At 38.6% G+C, this 22,302-nt stretch overlaps 1 protein-coding gene across 4 annotated transcripts in view; it reads left to right on the top strand.

Annotated features, from left to right (window-relative positions):
- ZCCHC2 (zinc finger CCHC-type containing 2) overlaps positions 1–21,141 on the top strand; it is a 44,384-nt gene extending 23,243 nt beyond the window's left edge. Inside the window, exons 5-14 of one of the 4 annotated variants that reach the window (XM_064705420.1) lie at positions 255–367; positions 2,277–2,371; positions 5,707–5,790; positions 7,667–7,724; positions 10,382–10,517; positions 11,991–12,055; positions 12,905–12,999; positions 15,843–15,971; positions 16,667–18,175; positions 19,159–21,141. In XM_064705420.1, coding sequence (XP_064561490.1) covers positions 255–367; positions 2,277–2,371; positions 5,707–5,790; positions 7,667–7,724; positions 10,382–10,517; positions 11,991–12,055; positions 12,905–12,999; positions 15,843–15,971; positions 16,667–18,175; positions 19,159–19,226 — 2,352 coding nt within the window. In that variant the 3' untranslated portion in view covers positions 19,227–21,141. Of the gene's footprint in view, positions 1–254; positions 368–2,276; positions 2,372–5,706; positions 5,791–7,666; positions 7,725–10,378; positions 10,518–11,990; positions 12,056–12,904; positions 13,000–15,842; positions 15,972–16,666; positions 18,176–19,158 lie in introns of all 4 variants that reach the window. The other 3 variants (XM_064705419.1, XM_064705422.1, XM_064705421.1) reach the window with 3 other exon arrangements.
- The last annotated feature ends 1,161 nt before the right edge of the window (positions 21,142–22,302 follow it).

The following is a 22,302-nucleotide window of genomic DNA, read 5'->3' as shown; positions in this document are numbered from 1 at the left end:
TATTTTGTAGTAATTCCTTCAAATAGAGCTTTAAACAGTTTTATGCCTGGATTTTCTGAGAGGATTTACAGCAAAGTGTTTCTCTTGCAAAACTAGATGATGTTGATTTGTTGTACCTTTGGTTTGTAAAACACATCACTCAAACTGAAACAATTGAGTTTCTTGTTGATACCAAAAGGTATAAAGACTCACAGTGAACAAATACAGTCTTTAAAATGTCAACTACTCATTTTTCACATTAACCTTTTTCTCAGCTCCCAAAGGAACTGTCTTCTGAAGCATTTGACAAGGCTATTTTAAGAGCACTAAATCAGGGTTTTCAGAAGAGGGAAGAACGAAGGCACGCTGATCTTGAGCCCATAATCAGGTAAATGTTATAGCAAATAGCCTGAAATGCAGCACCAGAAAAGTGATTGAAGTCAAGCTAGAAGACTTCTATGGACAGTGGAAATTCTGCTACCTAAACCAAATTTGCAAAGAAAATGGAAGGCAGTGATGAAATAGATACTCTTGACTCTTAGATTTTCTTTAAATTAAGACTTTTAGTAAACTTCATAGAATTACTTCTTTGGAAGTAATTGCACAATTATGAAAATATTTGTCCTAAGCAGCGTTATATAGTAATGATTGGCATTTGTGGAAGAATACTACCTCTTTTATAAGGGTATATTTAGAAATACTAGAAACAGTAACTCAGAGCCCATATGTTCTACTTTTTATGACAGGATAGAGTGAGAGACAGAACGGAAATGCAAAGGTATAAACTGTAATAGTGAAGTGTGTATATAAAATTAAAAGTAGCTCATGTATTTATAAGAAAATGGCCCATATCTCATGACCTGCTATTTAGTGATGAGAGAGCTTGGTGGTCAAATTCTGTAACTCAGAACAGTAATATGAATTTGGGTTTGCCTACTTGGTTTTGGTTTTTTTTTTCCTGGTTTGGTACAGATACCACGTTATCTTTGTCCTTTTCAGTCAGGATTGTTCAACCTTGTTGAAAACAAATTATTCATCATGTTAGGCAGTGTCTCTTGAGTTGGGGTAGTTGAGGAATCAGGCACTGCTTTTCAAACTCCTACTCATAATGTTCTGTTGGTTCTAGCATTTTGTCCTAATATTTCAGTTAAAGAAGATTTGGAGCCACTCTGAACTTCAACTACCCCCTTGCCAATTTTTTAATAAATCTTGATCTGTAATATTTGTCTGTCTTTATTGGCTTGATTGTCAAGCCAGAAATTAATTTCTGTGAACAGTTTTGGCTGATAAACATAGTGGTTTTAAATCAATAAACCTGTTAAACAGAGGTTGAAGGAAATGTATTGTAATACAGAAAGGTTGTGAAGCCTCACTGCACAGTAATTACAAACCCAAGAGACTCACTTAGAAGATAACCTTTGAACATACACAACTGTGATAGAGTAAGCAACTGTAATTATTACCATTTGCAGGTTGTGTTGTGACTATACAGAAATGCTACACGAATAATATCAAGTGAATAGCATTACTGTATTCAGATTCCTTTTTCTTTCAGTATCAGTTTTAACATAAATATATACTTATTTGGGGGTTTCAGTATGTGCCCATTTGCCAAAAATTGCTCTCCCCTGCCCCTCCGCCAAAGAAATAGAGCTGGGTAGTGCCTCTTGGCAACTAATATCTGAAACCTTTGTGTGTGGGCAATGAAAACCATTAATTGTTGTCCTATTTTCTTATTTGAAGCTAATAAAATTTGTCATTGACATCTTGGTAACTGACTCAGACCAGTGCAGAGCAATGTTGAGCATCCCGCCCTTTGCTCTTGGAGATAATTGCAAAATTCAAATACCAACCTTGTAGGTGAACTCAACTTTGCATTTACCCTTCAAATGTATATAAGAAAGAGGTGCATTGTTTTGGGAAAATAAATGTGTTCTCAGTTTAAAAATAAAACAGTTAAAATACAGAGTCCAGTGCTTTTGGACTCAATCCAAACTCCTCTTTAAGAAAATGTTACAAGCGGCTAAAATGTTTGAATTAGGATGACTCAAAAGCACCTATCTTTTTAAATTCAAAAAAATCATCATGCCAATTGCTTATATTGTCTGTCTCCAAGCTCACACTAGCACTTAACAGCAAAGCTCAAAAGTAGCTTTTAGCATTGTTGAATGTGCAATTTGAAGGGTTTGGACTTCTTGAGAACTGCCAATTTTGCTTTTAAATGGTACTGTAGTACGTTTTTGTGTTTTTCCTATGATTCTGTTACTTAGTTTAACAAATTCTCACTTAAATTTCAGGCAGCTATTTTCAAATACATCACAAGCTTTTCTGCAGAATCAGAGAGTATACAACTTCTTCCAATCAATTTCATCAGAATCTTTGCACACTCACAGTAAGAAATATCCTAATACTGTTTTATATTATGAAAAATCTATAAAAAGCTAATCTTGCTGCTGTGCCTAAGTACAGTTTTTCAATTTCTTGTTTGTGTGTTATATTCCACTGGTTGTATTTGAACTCCTGGTAAAGGAATAGTTTCTCGAGCAGATACTCATACTTTTGACAGAGGGAACATGCTATGTAGCATCAGCCTGTGTTCTTTTTGTTCTTTCATTCTTTCTTTCATTCTTCTCTGCACCGTCATGCTCTTCAAATAGGCTGTTATGAATTGAATATGTTTGAGTATGAGTATGTTTGACATTTCTTCATTTCACAAAATTTAAATTTTGGAACAAAAAGTTTGAACTGACTCGAAAAATCACATCTGCTTTTTGTTTGTTTTCTTTTGTAGATAAGCATCTCTCTTGATATTTAAACTGAGATTTGTTTTGAGTACATAAATGATGGGATGTCCCTAATTTCAGAACATACAGAATTGTGTACCATCATTTATATTGCAGAGATTTCTTTGGTGGCCCTCTTAACCTACTTGTGTATTACAATTTGTGTAACCAAAGCTTGACTTCCCTGTATGAATGCCTTAGTATGATGTTATCTTTGTTTCAATTGAATCTTTCCTTATTTCAGTGCATGTTACACACATGACAGTTGAGGCACTCACTGGGAGGCCACTGCCTCAGAAGTTGCAAAAGATCTTAGTAGGAAATTGAATAGATTGGAGATTCCAAATAGACAGCTCATATTTGTTTGGGAAAAATAGAGGAATGACAGCTGACTTCAGTTTGAAATGATGTGTGTGATCTGTGAGTGGTGTATTCTTTCCATGATGAGATAGAAGCACTGTGGTTAGGGCAGAAGCTGTAGGTCGCTTTGTAACATTTTTTAGTAACACTTAGTACATTCTTACATGGCAATTTTGTGAAAATGCTCAACTAATTACAAGGTAATTGTGGAACTGGCTGGAAATTAGGGCTGTAAAAATTGACACCTCTGTTGTACTGTGCATGGGGAGGAAAGAGTTTCCGAAGTCCAGAAAGATTCATATTAATGATGGGCACGCTGGACAGGGTGTGCATATTTTAGACTTCAGACTTCATCTGGTTGGGAAGTACTTGCAGATGCATTGTTATACATGGTAGTACTTTGAAATGGTTTCAGGAATGAACCAGTGCCAAGTTCCATCAAGACAGAGTTGACTGGGCAGAAATGATCTGCAGGGTGGATAGATCAGAAGGAGAACAGACAAATGTCAATTCTGTCAGAAGTCTTATGGATTACAAAGTGATCTTAAATGTGAGATAATTTTTATAGTAATAAATAATTGAGCACATGAAAGTTCATGAGGATTTGTCAGATGTAGAATGTATGACAGACAGGATGAGGAACTTAATTGTTTAGTAGAGTAGAGGAAAGACTCAAATGGAAAATTATTTAAGTCATCAAATACCAGAGTTCTAATGTAAAGGGGATGATCTGTTCTCTCTGGTGGATCAGACAGAAAGCACTAGGCTTAACTTCTTATGAGGAAGATTAGGACCAGGGGCAGGCAAGAGCCTTGTGATTGCCAGACAAGTTCAGAGTAGTGAGGCAGGTCTGAGGTCAAGGCAGAAAAACAAGTCAGTAGGTCATGGTTAAGAACAGGATCAGCAAGATTCATGTCCAGGCACAGGTGTGCCGGCAGTGCACCCTAGGCAAGAGCCTGAGCTCAAATGCAGCTCCTGAGCCAAAGGATGGAGGCCCTGGCTGAGGATCTTCCAGTTCTTTTCCCAGCAGTCACACCCCAAATTGCAACACTGCGGTGTATGGGATTGGATCCTCACTGTGGGCAGGTGAATGAAGCCCTTGGGAGAGCAGGGAAGAGTTGCAAAGCCCATTGGCATGATTCAGGCCCTGACATTGAGTTAGATATTAAGAAAACATTTGATGAGGAGAATTACTGTGTTAGCAGTAATTAGCATTAGGTGTTTTTCTTTTCAGAAGGGGGACTGGTTGACTTGTCCATGGTAGCTCACAGTCATATTTCCTGTGGTGCAGGCTAATAGAAGCTATGCTAAGACAAAAGTACTCACCCCACCTGTTGCCAAAATTGCCCCAGTTAAGTGGCCCTTGAGGGTTTTTATTTTTATTGTTGGTTTCTGTGTTTTTCTAGGTTTCCTCTTTGGGATTCCTGTAATCCTGCACCTTGTTACTGCAAGTTAGTCATAGGTGCACGTTTTGCATGTGCTGACAGCGTTGGGAAAGGAAGCAGTATTTAAGAAAAAATCTCATCTAGTTCTCAAATAGAACATGCAGAATTAATTTACAGACAAAGCATTTGTGGCTTAAATTGGTCTTCAGTTGCTATACAGAGTCAGCGATAAAAATATCTTTTCACAGAAATACAAAGTTATTTAGCAAAACCTATGTGGAAGTAAATTCTGTGTTTGTGAAAAGTCTTCATACCTTAAATAATAGTGGCTTTCTCACACTGAATATTCAGTAAGCTTAATTATGCTGCTATGGTTCCATTAAGGAGGAAATCAATTACCTCCCTCCTGATTCATAAACTCAGTTGTTTAGACAATTTTTCAGGTTGGAGTAGCCTTTGACTCCAACGTGATCTCTGGGGATGTAGTATCTTCAATGCAGATGATATTCAGAAAGATCTTATCAATGTTTCAACTTCCTAAGCAGCAGCTTTCAGATGCTTTTACCTGCACTAACTTGAAACTTTTTGAGAGAGGAAGAGTGAACTCTTAGATTATTAAAGAAATTAAGTCCTTTCTTGGAGCATGGAAGTGGTGTTTTTGCAACAAAACTGTTAATATTATTCTTACTTATTTTTCATCCTGTCTGACATAAAAAGGCAAAAATGGTGTGTGAAGACTGTGCTAAGGGCACTAGAAGACTTTATCCCAAATTAGGTTGCTTTTGGCAGATGAATGATTTGACAGTGGAGGAGTGTAATTTGTTGCAGAAGAATGCTAGTAACTATCATTGCTCTCCTCCCATTTCCTGTTGGAACACAAAAAGATTATAAAGAAAAATCTGAAGTGCAGCATAGTAGGAATATCTTTAATAATTATCACAATCACAACCTTTTGAAATTGTACCCCATAGCATTACAATTATTTTCGACTCTATGTTCTTCAAAATAAAAGTATCTCTTAAGAGCCTTTACTCTTGGAGATGGCCTGCTTTGACAAAGGCAATATTTAAATTGCTGCCACATGCCAACCAGTAAGTTCAGTCTTCCATTTCCCTAGCTTCCAGTTTAGTGCAAACATTCAGGAACTGTCCAATTGTTCAAGATCTATAAAGTTACTACGTGAACTTTATTCTCTGCAGGTAACTTACAACCCTCTTTGAAGACGGTTAAGACAGCAGAACACTTCAAGGAGGACAGTTCAGAAGCTTCAAGTCAGGAGGAAGGTAGTTGTGTACTCAAAGGTGGTTCTTGGAGATATTTTACCACAATCAGTTCTGAAAATCATACACTTGACTGCTTTCTCCATTGGTATAAAGTGGTACAAAAATTGAATTAAATCTGCTATGCAAATGAAGAATTTTTGTGTACTTTCAGCAGTTTCCTTAAGAGGTTGTTCTATAACTCAAGAAGTGGCAGCATTCATAGACTGCTCAAAGGCAGAAGTTCACAGCTGTGTTGAACAACCAGGAATATATACCTCACAATTTACATGAGCCCAGATTATGTATAGACTTTCATGTCTTTACCTATTTATTCTTCAGTTACAGGGTTCAGAGTTAAGTGCAGTATTTCAAGGGTATTTCAAGAGTAGTTCAAGACTGTTTTACATTAAATATGCCAAATTTGTGTAGCTTGTAATTTTACACAGAAGAGAAGTTGAAGTTTTCCTTTTCTTGTTCTTAACCTATGTTGCTTTGATACTCTGGACGGTTACTGAGGTTGGGACTGTAGTGAATGTTGATTACAGTCTGAAAGCTTGTGTTTTTCAAATGCCTCAAAAACAGTTCACACATGGAAGCAGCAGCCTGGTGACTGGTCAGTAATTTCATTCTGAAAGGAACAGCAAGCCAGTTTTGCATTGTTTTTAGAAGGAAGCAAGTACAAGCTCCTGGTAGGTGGAAAGAACGGGAAAGGGGACTGATGGGTGAACACAGACCACTGAACACTTATGCTGGCTTTCAAGTAATGGCAGCACTCTTATCCTCTTTCACATTAATAATTCATTAGAAGTTTGCTGTTGAATTTCTGTGGATTCAGTAATCTACATATGCAGTTTGAACAGCTTTTTCTTGTGTTGATAATCATTGCCATATTCTTAAGAGTTCAGAGCACACCAAGTAAATTTACAATCTATTACCCAAATAGTCTTTTAAATACCGCTCTTAAAAATACATAAATCTCTTCATCTGGTGAAACTACAAATGCATTTCAGAACACCTTTTGTGCTATTTTAGTGGTTACCAGAAGTTTAAAAATAAATTTTTTTCTCAAATTTTTAAACTAGAATTTGAACTTAGGTGTAGCATTGACAGGAGTTCAGGCAAAATCCTAAGTACCAAGAATACTAAGATCATCAATAGTTGGAATTAAGGAAAGTTGCCTTTGTTAAAATGTAACAGTTACCTTAAAAAACAGGGTAGACTATATCACTGAAATTCTCAGTTTTTCTTTGTAGACTCTTAAAATGGTTTGGGTTGGAAATCTTAAAGTTCCAAACCATCTGCCACAGGCAGGGAGACTTCCACCATACTGGGTTACTTGGAGCCCCACCCAGCTGAGCCTGGAGGCTGTATCTCTTTTTGCCAGGTGTAATTTGCAAAGCTTTACTTGCCTAGTGAATTTTCAGGTTCAGAATGCAGTACTTTAGTGTAGGACTTGTCTTCGTTTGCTAGTCGGAATGTGTGACATAGTTTTGAGATTAATTTCAGTATTCAGAAGAAATAACAAAATGTTGTATTTTTTTCTGATTCATTCCTTTCTTCTCTCTCTGATCTTTCATTCTGGGTGATACTCAGTCATGCATTCAGTGCTTAGAATTAAATACAGAGGTGAGCAAACATTGGCATTGTCATAGTTCCTCTCTTTCTGTTTCATTCTTCTGTGAAATGGAAGGTAAAGAGTCTTGTTTATATAATCTATACAAATTGATTTCTCTTCTATGCAACACTTGCTAATTTCAGCACTGTAAGTTAAGCCTGACCTGTTTAATGGAGATGTCTTCTGCTCTGTGCCTGGTAGTTATGGAAAGATGAATTTGCTAGATTGATTTAAAAGATTAAATGGAATGAAATTGAAATTATGCTTTGGGTTTTTTTCCAGATGTAATGCAGCACACAGCAGTTCACAAGAAACATAATGGAAAAAGTCCTGTTGCCAAGTAAGTACTAGGATGTAATGTGAGCATGTTACATTACATTGGTGCTTTGAGAGTATGTGTCCTTCTAGATTAAAGCTTCTTTGTGGAGCTTTTCTTTGTTTGTGGTGGGCTGTTCTGGTCTAATTTTTATAATTTAGGAGGTTTTTATTAACTTCTGAACTACTAGAAAAATAGTTTAGAAGACCCTATTTCTAAATCTGTAGATGTAAGTCATTTGGATAGCTCTTCTTTCCCAAATTTTGTGGATCTTTGCAATTTGAATGGATGTTTGATTTGTGTTTATAAGATATGCCGTAATTTGTATGGCGTGTATCTTTGCTATGTGCACATACCCCCATGCTTGTACTGAAACTCTCCAGTGCTATTGATTTGAAGGCTAGGAAACCTCAAAGAGGAGCTTATAGGAAAAGGCAGTCCATTCTTGCCCTTGCTTACTGGCAGGTGCACGCACACCTCTCTGGTTTGTGTCCATTGTAAGTGGAAGCAGTTCCTAACCATATTAAAGTAGTTTATATATGCCTTCAGATTCCTGAAGTACCTAATGTGAATTCACTCATTAAAGTATTTTGATTAAAGACTTCAGGTATGTTTGCACATAGTTGTGCGTAATTCAACTAAATCAAGGGAAAGGAATGGATACAGAATTTATTGTGATTTACAATTTTGTTCACTGTTAATTTGCCTGTAAAAGGTATTTATCTTGTAGCGAAAGTTTACCTGGAATTCCAATAATTAGATATAAACATAGCACAGAACAGTGTTGGTTAACGTCTAGAGATCTTTACCAGACAAAATTCTTGTGAACTCACCACAAGACAACTTACTGCTTTTTGTCTGTTTTGGTTGTAAACTGTCCTACTTTCAGCTTATATTTCCTCCAGAAAAAAGTGTAAACTTGACAAAATCTTATAATCAAGATGATTATAACGGTGGATATACAGTCTACTACAAATTTATCAGATCAGGATCCAAATTTACTAGCTTATGGTTATTCATAAAGAAATTCTCTTTTTTTTTAATCATTGTATAATGAATTACACTGAGGCTTACCATGGTTTAGGATCTGTCTTTCAGGTAGGAAGAGAGGGACCGACATTTTCACAAAGTTCTGATAAAGAAGCTTCTTTAGCTAACTATTATTTTCTGTTTATCTAAGAGGGGGAAATATATGTACTCCTTGACTGCTAGAGGTCTGTTAGTCCTTTCCTGTTTGGTTATGTGTCTGTCTCCTTAAAATCTATGCCTTTTGTTTATGGGTTTGTAAAGAAATGGCACTGAATGGAACTTTTCTGTTATAAATACGCATAAAGCTGTTTAGAGTCACAAGCAGTTCATCTCAAATAGCATTGGTACATTGTGCATCTGTCTGCCTCTTGTTTTCATTCAGTATTGCAGCCTTACTCTTGAAATTACTGGTAGCAATGAGATCACACATAGAAAACAAGAACTTTAGTAATGTTACAGTTTCCATTAAATGACTGCAAATTTGGCAGTGAAATAATTTACCTCCACTTGGCATAAGTTTCTAAAGTGACCTTACTTCTGTCTTTGCAATCAGGGGTTTATGTCTGTCTTTTGGGACCTTGGGTTCTTGCCATTTTCTTAATTTTTTAAAAAATATTCTGTTGTGTGTCTTTTAAGTAGTTTGAGCCCTTACTCACAGAGATATTTGGTACTGGAATTTGAGCATGTCTTGTGCTTTCCAGTGGGCTGGATTTGTGCCATCATGGAGCTGAGTAGCATTTCATATTGCAGTAACTTTTGTGAAGCAGCTTGCCAGCAGCCCTGAATTAAAAGGCACTTTCAATTATCAGTATAAGTATTTAAATAAGAATTTAAAAGTGTTAACTCCTTTTTTCTTTTTCTCTTTTGCATCCAACCTGCAGTAAGGCATAATTTTGTATGAGATATGAAAAGGTTATAGGTCCTTGTGCCTTACTGACTTTGTCAGGACCCTGACTATTTTCCAGCAGCTTTAGCTGACCAGTGGTCTCAGACCTAGTTCAATATTTCTTCTGACTGGCTGCTGTAGAGCAGAGCTTCAGTGGAAATCACTATAAAGTCCAAAGTAAATGCCAAGTATAACTCCCCTCTCCCAGCACTACTCAAAACTAGCATTCCTGGAGGTAAAAATGCAAAGCAAGATGACCATTTCAAAATTTAAACAAACACAGCTGCAGTGTGATCTGTAGTAACTGTGTCTCCATTCTTTAAATATCTCATGAATTCTGAAACAGGGTTTAAAAAGTAATTCCAGCTTTGTCATTAATGATAAGGAAGAAAGAAGATGAATTCAGACTACATTTCTGTCTGGAAAATTGCCACATGTCTGGTATGAAAATAGCAAAGTTTTTGTGTTATAGAAATATCCAAGGAACCTCTGCCCTCAATTACTGTTTTCTACAACCTCTGTTGTTATGAATTTTGCGTCAAATTATAGTAGACAAATGAAAAAAGAATTCCAGTTATGATCAGATCATAACTTTAGAGCACAAGAACTGCTGTAATTTAGGTCTTTTAAACCTCTTGAAAATTCCTACGGTTTTCTGAAAGCAAAATTTCCCAACATGATGCAAAATATGTATGTTGGTAAGACAAGCCCGCAAGTTTGTTCACATCAACATAACTTTTGGGGCATTTTTTTTTCTTTTCAGCAGCACTAGCAGTGCGAAATGTTCTTCACTGGATAGCCTTAACATTCAGCACTCGGAGCAGAATGGGGTAATGGACTGGAGGAGGAAGAGCTGTATTGTCCAGCAGCACCCAGAGCACTGTACTAACCTACTTGACCAGGTGTGTTGCTGTTTATTCTTTAAAACCATATTCCGAGAAACTTGAGAAGATTGTCCACTACACGTGATGAGATTTAGCTTTAAAAGATGACAAGTGCTCCTAATATTGTACAAAATAAGTGTTGAAGTTGCTACTGACTTACCTTGATTAGAAAACCCTTCATAATTCCTTACCACACTCTCAGAAAGCTGAATATTTTGTTTATGAATTGGTAAATAAATTCCCCAGGAGAATGTAAGTAATCAGAAAAGTCTAATGCTAATTTCTGATCAGGCACTTTCCTATTACTTTAGCATTGTCATCAGAGAGGTTTCCAGAATGCCTGGGCAATTTCTGTTATTGCAAGGAACAAACTAGAAACAGCATTAGTAGCTAAACTGTATTAATGCTACAGTAGGTACAATAGGTTAAACATATTTTTTCTGTCTTACCTGCATTATTTAAGTAATAATCTTTGAAAAAAGTTAATAGATCGATGCATATACACCTTTTCTGGGATTTGTGTCTCTTCAATGCTCAATCTCATTATGACTATAGATAAGCAGAATAATTATTTATAAATAAAATTATCTACTACTGAATTTGGGGAAAGGAAGCTTGCTCACTGCTTATATATGAAAAACACTGAGTGTTAGAATTATTTGATATTGCTCTCATTTATGTTTGGAATTTGGCTATTGATTGTTATGTATGGAATAGCAAGCCAAACAAAAATAGTTTCCTTTTTTGATAAAGCAGGGTAGTGAATTGAGGTTGGCTTCTGAACATGAAATGGTAGGCTGCATCAAAGTTTGAAACACTGCAAATTTGAAGCAAGAAAAAGCTTAATTTACTAAAGCAAAGGAAAAGCTATTTAAAGGAAGTCCAAATACAGTGATTTGGACGGTGATTATTTCAGAATTTTCATAAATTTTATTTCCTTGCCAAATATGAGTTGTTAATGACAGTTATTGATAGCATACTTTAAAAATTGTTTTTTCTTATGTGTTTGTATGCTGTATTCTGGAGTTCAGTTTAGCAGCTTAAACCTCCAGTTTAAGGCTAAGTACCTGCTTGTCACTATGTAGAAATAATTTGTCACATGTATTTCCCTCACCCAACTATCAAATAATTCCATTTATAACAACAAATTTTATAGCTCCTTAAGGTTGGTGATTGGCCTTTTTAGCAGGTATGTGATGAAACACATTTGTTTTTATCCTCTGGAGGAAGAACAGCATGCAAACAATAATTTGATTGACATCTCTGGCCTACTTGCAAGTAGTAATTTGCTGAATGTTTTGCTGATTCTCGTGTAAACACGAGACATGACACATTATTTTATAGGCTCAGATGCACTGAGCAAGTGGTTCTTTGAGTGGTTATAGCACCGGTGAGCCCACTACTCTTGGACTTGTGGACCTGTCAGTCTAGAAGAGGTGTTGTCTTGGCTTTCATAATTGTTTGACTGGTGTCTTTCTGTTTTCTGCCTAGCACACAGTGGAAAAACGAAGTCTGTCTGCAGTAAGCAAGAAGAAAGGAAAGCCACAGCTGGAAAAGTAGGTTTCTAATGTAACTGGTAATCCAGAAATGAAGTGTAGTGCATTCACTCTGATAAACAGTGTCTGCAGTCAATTAGGTGCTTTCATTTGCTGTGCTGGCACAAGAGCTGGCATGGTATGAGGCAAGGCTGCATAAAAATCCTTATTTTATATTCTGTAAAGAAGTAACTTGAAAAATAGAATTTTAAGTGAATGCATTAATTTCTCAAAATAGCGCTTGGCATTTAATAAAAAGATGAAGTGGAAGTATATTCCTAATCATATTGCCTTTTCCCCTTTATATTTATTTGAAACTCAAAAGATGTAAAGCTGTCCAGAATATACTGAAAATCAAATGAGGGTTGACAGCAACCTTTAACATTATGAAGTGGGTGATAACTGGCTGAAATGTCTTAATGAACATAATTTGCACATCAGAGGGCTTCAGAATTTCCTGCAGGCTACACAGCTCTGCACTGTGAGAAGTGAAAGCACTTCGACCCTTACCGACTGCTCTGCCTACTTCCAAGTTTCCAGATGCTACTATGCTAGACCGGTGTAGGGCTGCATTACACACATCAGCTTTCAAAAATTACTTTACTGTTTGGTGCACCTATTCCTTTTCGGTATCTTTTCTTATATAGATCTTCATTCATAGTGTTTAGTAATGCTGCTTGTAGCTTAATTGCTGGTATATTGCACCAGCAGCCTCCATTTAATTGTTTATTATTTGTTGTTATATCTATTAAATATGCATTTCTGGCTTGGAGTCACTGCCTTTGTTTCCAGTGTCATTCCATGTTCATTCATGGTTGGTTATTTGTGTACTCATGCATTTGCAAAAAAGCAATGAAATTATTTACACAGGGAGAAAGCAAAGAAAACTGACTGCAGGTTGACTAACAGGAGCAATGGAGTTCGAGTTGCAGCATCGCAGCACATCCGTACTGGGACAGCAAAAGGTAAGGTGCTTTTTCCAAAGCTGTTAGTAAGAAACAGAACTTGCTGCTGATTTATTTGAGGCATTCTGTAAAGGGGAAAGCACAAGTCTGAAAAATGTTCTGGTGCAAGTTGGTATATTGGCAGCCTAATTTGTGCTCTGACTTGCTGTACAGAATGTGCTAGGCTCAGTCTTCTGTATCCAATTGCTTGGAGTGTGTCTTCTGGTGCATAGGTGGCAAAATACTTGTCAAGTCTGCGTAAGTCAGCTGATGGGGTGGAGTAATTGCAGCAACAGCTACTGTTGGGCTACTTCCATATGAAATTCAGCAGTCTGAGTGTGTGGACATGGAGCATCTTGCCATTAGTGTGCTCTTTGCAGCCTACTAGTTTGTTCATCTGTTGTGCAATGGCCAACAAGAAACCTGTCTAAAACCTGTGGTGTGAACCATTGATGAACTGTAGTGTTTATATCAGGTGACCACTGAGCTACCACACAGAACTGTGTATGCTGCCCTAGCAGGGTCATCAGTTTAGGGTAATCCTAAATGGAGTGTCTAGGCCAAGACTTGTGTACATCAGTCAGTTGTAAGAAAAACTTATATTTGTGTTCCTTTAGTAAATTGAGTCTTCAAGCTTTATTACAAATTTCTGTAGTCTGTGCTACCCATTGACTTCGCCATCTTGATGTTTTCTGAATTCCCGCTATCAGTTGTGACCTTGCCTGTCTTACGTGTAGTTCTTGTGATGGAAGGTTGACAAAGAGTTTACCTTTTTTTACACCACCTAATTGGCCTAAGTGTTGAAAGGACTCTTAAAAGTGCCTTGTCTTTCTGTTGCTTCCATTTGTGATACAATCTTGATTAAGCTTTCATTCTTTCTTCTCACTGCTTCTCACCTTGGAGAGTTCCAGCTAGATCCAGTTCGGAGTTATTGCTGTGTTTTATGGGCAGGTGTTTTTACCTTCTACAAACAGCATTTGAGTAAAACTTTTAAGAACTCACTGTTCACAAACTTAGCAAAACTAGAACCATTTTGGAAAGCTATAGTTAAGGGCCGTTAAACAGAAAACATACTCTACAGCAGAGCTGTGCTGCATGCATTTCTGATTGATTACTGTTTTTGTTGTCAGGCAAAACGCACTGAGTTTTATGAACTGACAATGACTTTAGGAGGCGATGCAATGGTGTGTAAGGGGAGACCTTATCACTCTCTACAGCCACCTCAAAGGAGGCTGTAGCCAGGTGGGGATCGATCTCTTCTCCCAGGCAAACAGCAACAGGACAAGAGGACACAGACCTAAGCTGTGCCAGGGGTAGTTTAGGCTAGGCATTAGAAAAAAATGAATCACAGAAAGAATGACAGGGCATTGGAATGGGCTGCCCAGGGAAGTGGTGGAGTCACCATCCCTGGACGTGTTTTGAAAAAGACTGGATATGTGGCATTTGGTATCATGGTTTAGGTGGTGCTAGGCATAGGTTGCACTTGATGATCTCAGAAGTCTCTTCCAACCCAGATGATTTTCTGATTCTGCAAAGTTAGTAGGGAATGTTTTTCCATAGGAGTTCTGTTTGCTCACTATCCATCACTCTACAGATGTGAAACTGCCTCCTGTGAAATGGTTGGCCAGTTCAAAAAGAAGCTGTAACCCACAGAGGCTGGAAGCCATTAAATCCTGCTCAAAGACGAGCTTTCAACCCACATATAAACATCAAACCGTCTTTTGAGATACTTATTGGAGAAATAGTCTATGGGGAAAAATAACGATCTTAATCTCTGCCTAGGTTTATATATCCAGGCTTGGTTTGAAATGCCCTAAATCATCTGTAATTCTTAACTGCATCATGTTTTCTTTCATTTTTAACTCCCTATTTTGAGCTTGTCTGAAGCATTAGTTAGTTACAATGGTAACTTTTAAGACTGGATACTTTGTGATTAGCACTTTACACTCTGGCTCTTAGTGATCCCAGGTTCACACAGAGGCTCCAGTTTATATTAGATGTTCAAAGTACTTCTTAAAATAATTTAAGCAATTATGAGTTTAATATAGGAAATTATTTCAAGAATTGAAGCATTCAGGCAACTTTTTAGTGAGCCATCCCAACCTGTTAAACTTCCGGTAGCAATAAAAAATGGGGGAAAATTATTTTATTTATAAATTATTATAATAATTAGTGGTCTAATTTTTGTCCTGAGGTTTTGCTAACCAAGGTTTTGTGGGCTGGGGTTTCCAGCTTGTGTCTGTCACAGATTGTGAGAGAGGCTGCATTTGTCATTTTTCTTCCCCTCTGAGGCTGTGCTTGAAAGCCAAACCATAGTAGCTACCCACCCTGAAAGGTGGTTTCCAGCAAGAGTGTCCCATGATCCATTCAGAATTTAGAAAACAGTTAACCACATTTCTTTAAACAGGATTTGTTGTTGATAGAGTTTGGTTAAAGCCTGTTCTAGAAGAGTGAGTTGTGAAGTGGTGCATTGTTTTGCCATGTCCTGCTGAGTTAGCTTCCTGCCTGTGCTGGTGTCACTGAGGAGCGCTGCCAGTGGAAATGCTGGATCGCTACTGTTCAGAGGAAATCAGTGTTGTACTGCAGTCCAGCATAAACATCACAGGAATCATTCAGGATCATCATTCTTTTCACTGCTATGCATAAATACCAATTTTCAGTATCACCTTCTTTAACACCAAGGATTCACTCATCACAAATTTAGGGAAGAGACCAGTCCTGAGTGCTGGGAATGGAAATGGTAGGAATACAGGGGGCAGATGCAATTAAGTAGAAACAGGCAAAAATCTCAACTAGTGGGAAAGTTGAGAAAACCAAAATAACCTCACTTCCATACACTGAGATCTGACAACTTTTATTTGTAGATCTGAATTTGGATGCTGGATCTGGTCATGATACGTGTGGAGAAACATCGTCTGAAAGTTACAGCTCTCCTTCTAGTCCACGACATGATGGGCGGGAAAGCTTTGATAGTGAAGAGGAAAAAGACAGAGGTTGTATTTATGGAGAGTGTGCATGAATGCCTTTATTCCCAGACTAATCTCTTTATTACATTTATTTTAGTTAATTTTTTAGTTTGATTAGGTACTTTGTTTTCTGAACTAGCCACAGAATACATTTTTCTTTGTGGATTTCATGACTGGGCATTTTGAGGGCTTCTAGCACTGTTTTAATACCACTGAGTTCTAGGTAACTAAACATATGTCATAATTTTTTGGCCTCCGTGATATAGCTCTCTTGAGAAATTTCCACAGTACAATAATGTGGAAAACTTTGGCCTGAAAGGGGCTGGGTTTGTATGAAATTATGGGTGGCATGTCCGGGAGCTCCATCTTTTTGTACTGACAGTTTGCCACTCCTTCCAAATTTAAATAATCTCTGTTAATATCTTTCTAGACAGATGCAAATTCCTGATTCATTCTGTGTCCTGCTCTTTACATTTGCAGATGTGCACGAGTCAAAGACACAGTAGCTAGTTGGGCAGGGAGATATAGACAAGTCATGAAGATGGACCTAGCTTAATTTGGATGAATGAAAAGAATCTCGAAGTTGTCACAGTTTGGGAAGACATAACTATCATTCATGTCATCAATCTCAATAGGTTTTATATGGGTAAATGGGTCCAGGGCATGATTCTCTGTTGCTTGAGGTTCATTCTTGTGACTGACAAATGCTTTTGTCCCCACAGATACAGACAGCAATTCAGAGGACTCTGGGAATCAAAATACAACCAGGTTTACAGGCTACAGTGCTGTCAGTTCATCAAATACGAACAAATCATCTGCTCAGATCTCTTCAGTGAATAATGAAAATGGGAGCCTTTCAGAAGATCCTTTGAATGCAAAGTTTCAGCATATTTCCTTCATGCCTGCCTTACACTGTGTGATGCACAGCGCTGCCCAAAAGCCTGAAGCAGTTGTCCCACCACCCATATCTGCAGATGGTAAAACCATGGGAATGCTGGTCACCACACCTGTCGCTGTCTCGCCGGTGAGAGAGGCTGCGAATTCCCCTCCTGCGGGAATGGGCCCAGTGACCTCTGGTGAACCTGAGAAACGCCTTGAGCTCATGGCTTCCCCTTTGCCAGTCCCATCCTCTTTCCTTCCACATTCTGTCCAGCCTGGTAGCCCTGCTTTGCATTTGGCAATACATAGGTTGAAAATCCCCTCTCCACAGGGATCATCAGAAAGTTGCACAGTTAACGGACCACAGCAGCCGACAGGAAACTTAAGTATTGGATCACCAAATACTGCCTTTATCCCAGTCCACAATCCAGGTAGTTTCCCAGGATCCCCAGTTCCTACTACAGATCCCATCACAAAACCTGCATCCCAGGTGGTAGGACTGAATCAAATGGTGCCTCACATTGAGGGAAACCCAGGAGCAATCCCTCAGCCTGCCAATCTCAAGGTAGTTCTTCCAGCAGCTGGTCTCTCCACAGCAGCACCACCACCTCCACCAGCTTCGTACGCTTTGCCAGGCAGCCCTCACGCTACCAGCGTGTTGCCCAACCAGAATACAAACGTGCTGAGCACTGGAGCAACTTCCTCACCTCCTCAGTCCGCTGGCCTCGGTGTTGGTCAGGTCCAGTCCACTGTTCCTCCTGCAATCCCGACACACACGCCAGGCCCTGCCCCCAGCCCGAGCCCCGCTCTAACACACAGCACTGCACAGAGTGACAGCACATCCTACATAAACGCTGTTGGGAATAATAACACTAACGGGACAATGTTACCTCCGCAGCAGCTGGGATCTGGCCCTTGTGGTTCTTGTGGACGTAGGTGTAGCTGTGGGACCAATGGCAGCCTTCAGATTAATAGCTATTTTTATCATAACCCACTTCATGGACAAGTCTACAGAGTTCCATCTTTCTTCACTCTGCCATCACTTTGCAATGGCAGCTACCTCAATCAAGCACATCAAAGCAATGGAACACAACTTCCGTTCTTCCTGCCTCAGTCTCCGTATGCAAACGGGCTTATGCATGACCCAGTGATGGGAAGCCAAGCCAACTATGGTATGCAGCAGATGGCAGGATTTGGGAGGTTCTATCCTGTATATCCAGCACCTAACGTAGTTGCCAACACGAATGGGTCGGGACCCAAGAAGAATGGGAACGTTTCATGTTACAATTGTGGTGTAAGTGGACACTATGCGCAGGACTGTAAGCAGTCATCCATGGAGGCCAGTCAACAAGGTAATCATGATAACTCCCAGAGGACTTGCTTTTGAGTTTGGTAGTTTCTCTTTACCTTTCTGAATGTGCTGTTTCTGGTCTTGCAGAAAGGTGTGCGTGCGTGTGTATGTTTCGTGTAAATGGTTGTGCACTAGTGACCTGCTCTAAAACTGCAAAGTATCCTATCTCTGCCTGAAAATCTTGTAGAACAGTGCGAGGGAACGGGGCTCACAGTGTGAAGTTAAAAATGGGTTCAGAGCTGGAAAGTAAAATGATACCAGTCCTAAATTGTCATTGTTTTTTCACTGGTTTGGTTTTGGCATTATGTCGAGACTTGCATGTTGTTTCAATTTTCCCATTCCCATTCAATGGGGTGCTTTTTGAGGGAATTCATTGGCAAAAAAAAATCAGTTGTTGTTTATGATATGACCTTGGATTCCTTAAACTTCTGAGAATTGAAAGAAAAACCAATAGACTGGCCATTTGATATTTAGCATTTCTAGGGCTTACCTTTGCACAATCAGCCATCCTTCTGTGCCCCATCATGCAATACATTTAACTTTTCAGACAAGTTGCAGCAAAAAGGTAGAAACTGATTGGAGCTAAATATAAAAGGAATAGCTCCCATTTCTCTCTCCGTCCAGAAGAATGGGGAAAATGCAGGGTTTGCATCAAGCACAATCTATTTTTGATTCTTGCCCTTGTTCCCATTCTGACTTTAGTAGTTTGATTGGACCGGAACAGGAAAGATGAACCTTGAGGGGACCATCTTTTCATTTTTCCAGTAGAGCTCAAGTACTATATCTACACTCTATCTTTTTTTTTAAACTTACAGTTCTAGCAAGAGGATGAAAGAAAATAGGATTGAGTCTGAGGACCTACTTTAAAAGGACTGGAGGATGATAGTGCCTTTTGAAGAGCATGTCCATTTTGATACCTTGTAGTGGTTTTGTAATCCATTTTAATTGTGAGCAGTGACTTAGTAGTTCTCTTTCCTGTTTTAGGCACTTACAGACTGAGATACGCACCTCCCCCTCCCCCTTCCAATGATACCTTGGATTCTGCAGACTGAAACAAGTAAACATTGCCTACTTAAAGTGAAGCTTGGGAAACTGGGGGAAGGCGTGTGTGGGAGGGGGAGGTTGGTCTTGTGTTTTGGGACATTCCCGGTTTTATATTCTTTTGGAATTTTTCATTGCTTTTGCACCTCTGTTCCGTACAAAAGAAGAAGGCTGAGTCCCTGGTCTCCTCCTGGTTCTACAAGAGGCTTGCCTAATGCATGTAATTCACACACACAGCCAAACAATCAGACAGAGCATTCGAACCATGCTTTTGCACTGAAGACTTGAGACATGTGCAATGTTTACTGCAGTTTTAAAAAAATTCCTCTGACCTCTGACATCACTGGTGGAGCAGTCACATGGTGAAAGAAGAAACTTGGTCATGTTCCCCACCACAATCTTCTTCCCTCCCTCCCTGTTCTCCTTATGCTGCTGTTTTCTTTACTTTCCTTGGTTGTCCACATGGATTCATTGGACTTGCATGAGTGTTTAGCAGTTCATACAGACCCTACCCGTACTCTAAATTTAATGCTCATGAATTGAGAGGAGATGTTCAAACATCCTATTAGCAGAGTCCAAAGGAAAACATGACAGTGTATGTGTACTATACCTGATAATAATACAGATACGCAGCTCTCGAGGGGCCCAAACAAATGAAAATACATAGAGCAGGAAGGGGCTGAAACTGTGTGGACTGGAACAGATTTAGAACAATGAACGAGCTTAAATTGACAGATTTTTCTTCCCTTGTAGCTTTTTAGCCTGTATGTTCAGCAACAAAGGTGAAAAAATGGTATGAATGTTGTACTCAGTGTGTTTGCATTTGTAATGAAAGTTGACAGCATTTTTTCCTTTTTTAAAGCTATTCTACATCGTGTCAACACAGAATGAACATTACTTGATTGAATATTTTTTTCCTAAACTATTACAGTGTTGCATTGTACTTAGAATGTAAATGTTTTATTTCAAACTGAACAAAAGCTATGGTTTTCTACAAAATAGTCAGGTATTAGTATTAGAACCTGTCTACCAAATAGGAAAGTCACTATTTTATAACAATTTACCACTATGCGTAATTACGGTATAATGTGAAAGACTGAAATGAGTGTTAAGATGGTATTAAACATGTCAGTATCATGAGTAAGTAAGTTTAATGCTGCTGTATTTTTTATTTTATTTTTAAAAGCCAATATATGTACTAAATTGCTTCCAGGTAATATTTGATTTCCTAAAGTGCACTGAGGTTATCTGGAAGACGAGTGTGTTTTTTGACTGCTGCATTCAACACCGATGAACAACTACCACTGTATATCCATAAGGTTTGGCATTCCTCACAGTTCATGGCAGAAATGTTTTTTTCTTAAAATCAGACCCAGTGTCCGGTAGAGGGATGAAATAAAAATCAATCTTTGGTTCAGCTGTCTAATAAATTGCTAAACAAACAAAAAACTTGAAGAAAAAAAAAGCTTGATTACTACATTTCTTCATAGATAGCATTTATATTTATAGCACCAGTGTACATTTTGAAACTTTTTTCTTGGAGGGGGGGGGGAAGGGGAGGGAGGTAGATGAAAGCTTTAATTTAAAAAAAAAAGTTTAAGTAGTAAATGAAAATTATTTTGATTAAAATTTTTATTTGATCTGGGTATTTTTGGACCACTTGAAATGACTGAACTGCGTTTGAGTTGAAGTGAGGGTGTTAAACCACCAATGGACTTGTATTGTGAATTACCTGCCAGTTGTACTTTATGGAACTTATTTTATGATTTAAAATACTGTACTGTAAATAGGAGGTATGTTACCTTCTCTTTATTTGTATGTTTACCATATACTTTGATATTTGAAATGTACTGGAAAGGTCACTTATATTTCTAGAAGAGATTGGATTTTATGCAACCTTTTTCCTTGAATTAACAGCAATAAAAAAAAAAGAAAAAAAGTACCTGTGTGAGTGTACTGTCCTTTATCACTGAGAACGATGAATCACGGCTGCTGGGTGTAGGGATGGGATGATGGAGGTTTTGGCAAGCTACCATTTTGGGTGAAATTTGTCACTTTTGAGACAAAGCCAAGAGTATTTGACTTAAACTGAGGTCAGTCTTGTGTCTGAAGTCAAGATATAATATCTTGATTTAAACTTCTTTAAGATATAGGAAATCTCCTGGTTAGAAACAGGTTGCCCTTGTGTGATAGGCCCAGGACTTGGACCTCATCCCTTTCAGATCAGATAAGCCTATCCTAACCTGATGGCTCCTGGATTTGGGCTAAAATCCAGGTTAAATGTGCTTTTTTGTTGTTGTTTTACTGCATGCAAATCATGTGTGTCCTAGTCCTGTAGTGAAAAAAAAGTGAGACCTTTAGTGAAAAGTGAGATCTGTAGTGAAAAGAAAGTGAGATCTTCTATTTCTAAAATAAATGGAAGGGTGCCAGGAGTTGCCAGGAGTAGGAAAGAAGCTTGGAAAAATTTGCCTGATCAGGGCAGTGGAAGGGTCTGCTAGGAATGCGGTGTCTGGATGTACTCGGGTTGTGCTTAGGAAGAGAAGAGTACTGAGGACTCTGATCTCACTCTGCTATAAGGAGAACTTCCAATTCCTACTACTTGGCTGCAGTTTATCCATGGAGCCAAGTGCCACAGACTACCTTGGATTTTTATCCCAGATTTTTTTATTCCCTTGGATTTTTTTATCCCAGAACAACCTACTTCTGGAGAAACCAGTGCAGGTGATGAGGAGGCTGAAAGTTGCCCATGACCCCAACCTTCCTGGTAATTCCTATAATCACGGTGGTGTATTGAACCCAGGAGTCACACAGACACCATCACTCAGTTTCCATTACTGCAGGTGGCCCATGTCCCTTCCCTGGACTGCAGGGAGTGCAAATACCTGTCCAAGGAGTTTGTAAATGGTGATACTACTCTGAAAATGCCATCTCCTGCTTTCAGTGCCATCTTGAGTTGCTGGTACACTCCTTTGTCTCCATACTGCAAGCAGCCTTGCCTTTGACAGATCATGGCTGGACTCAACTCAGAAGTGTGAAAATACATTCCCTGTGGCACAGCAAACACCAGAAACACCTCACACTTGTGGT

The sequence above is a fragment of the Zonotrichia leucophrys genome, chromosome 2 (genome assembly GCF_028769735.1).
Source record: "Zonotrichia leucophrys gambelii isolate GWCS_2022_RI chromosome 2, RI_Zleu_2.0, whole genome shotgun sequence".
NCBI classification, from domain to species: Eukaryota; Metazoa; Chordata; class Aves; order Passeriformes; family Passerellidae; genus Zonotrichia; species Zonotrichia leucophrys.
This window is presented reverse-complemented; position numbering and strand designations above follow the sequence as displayed.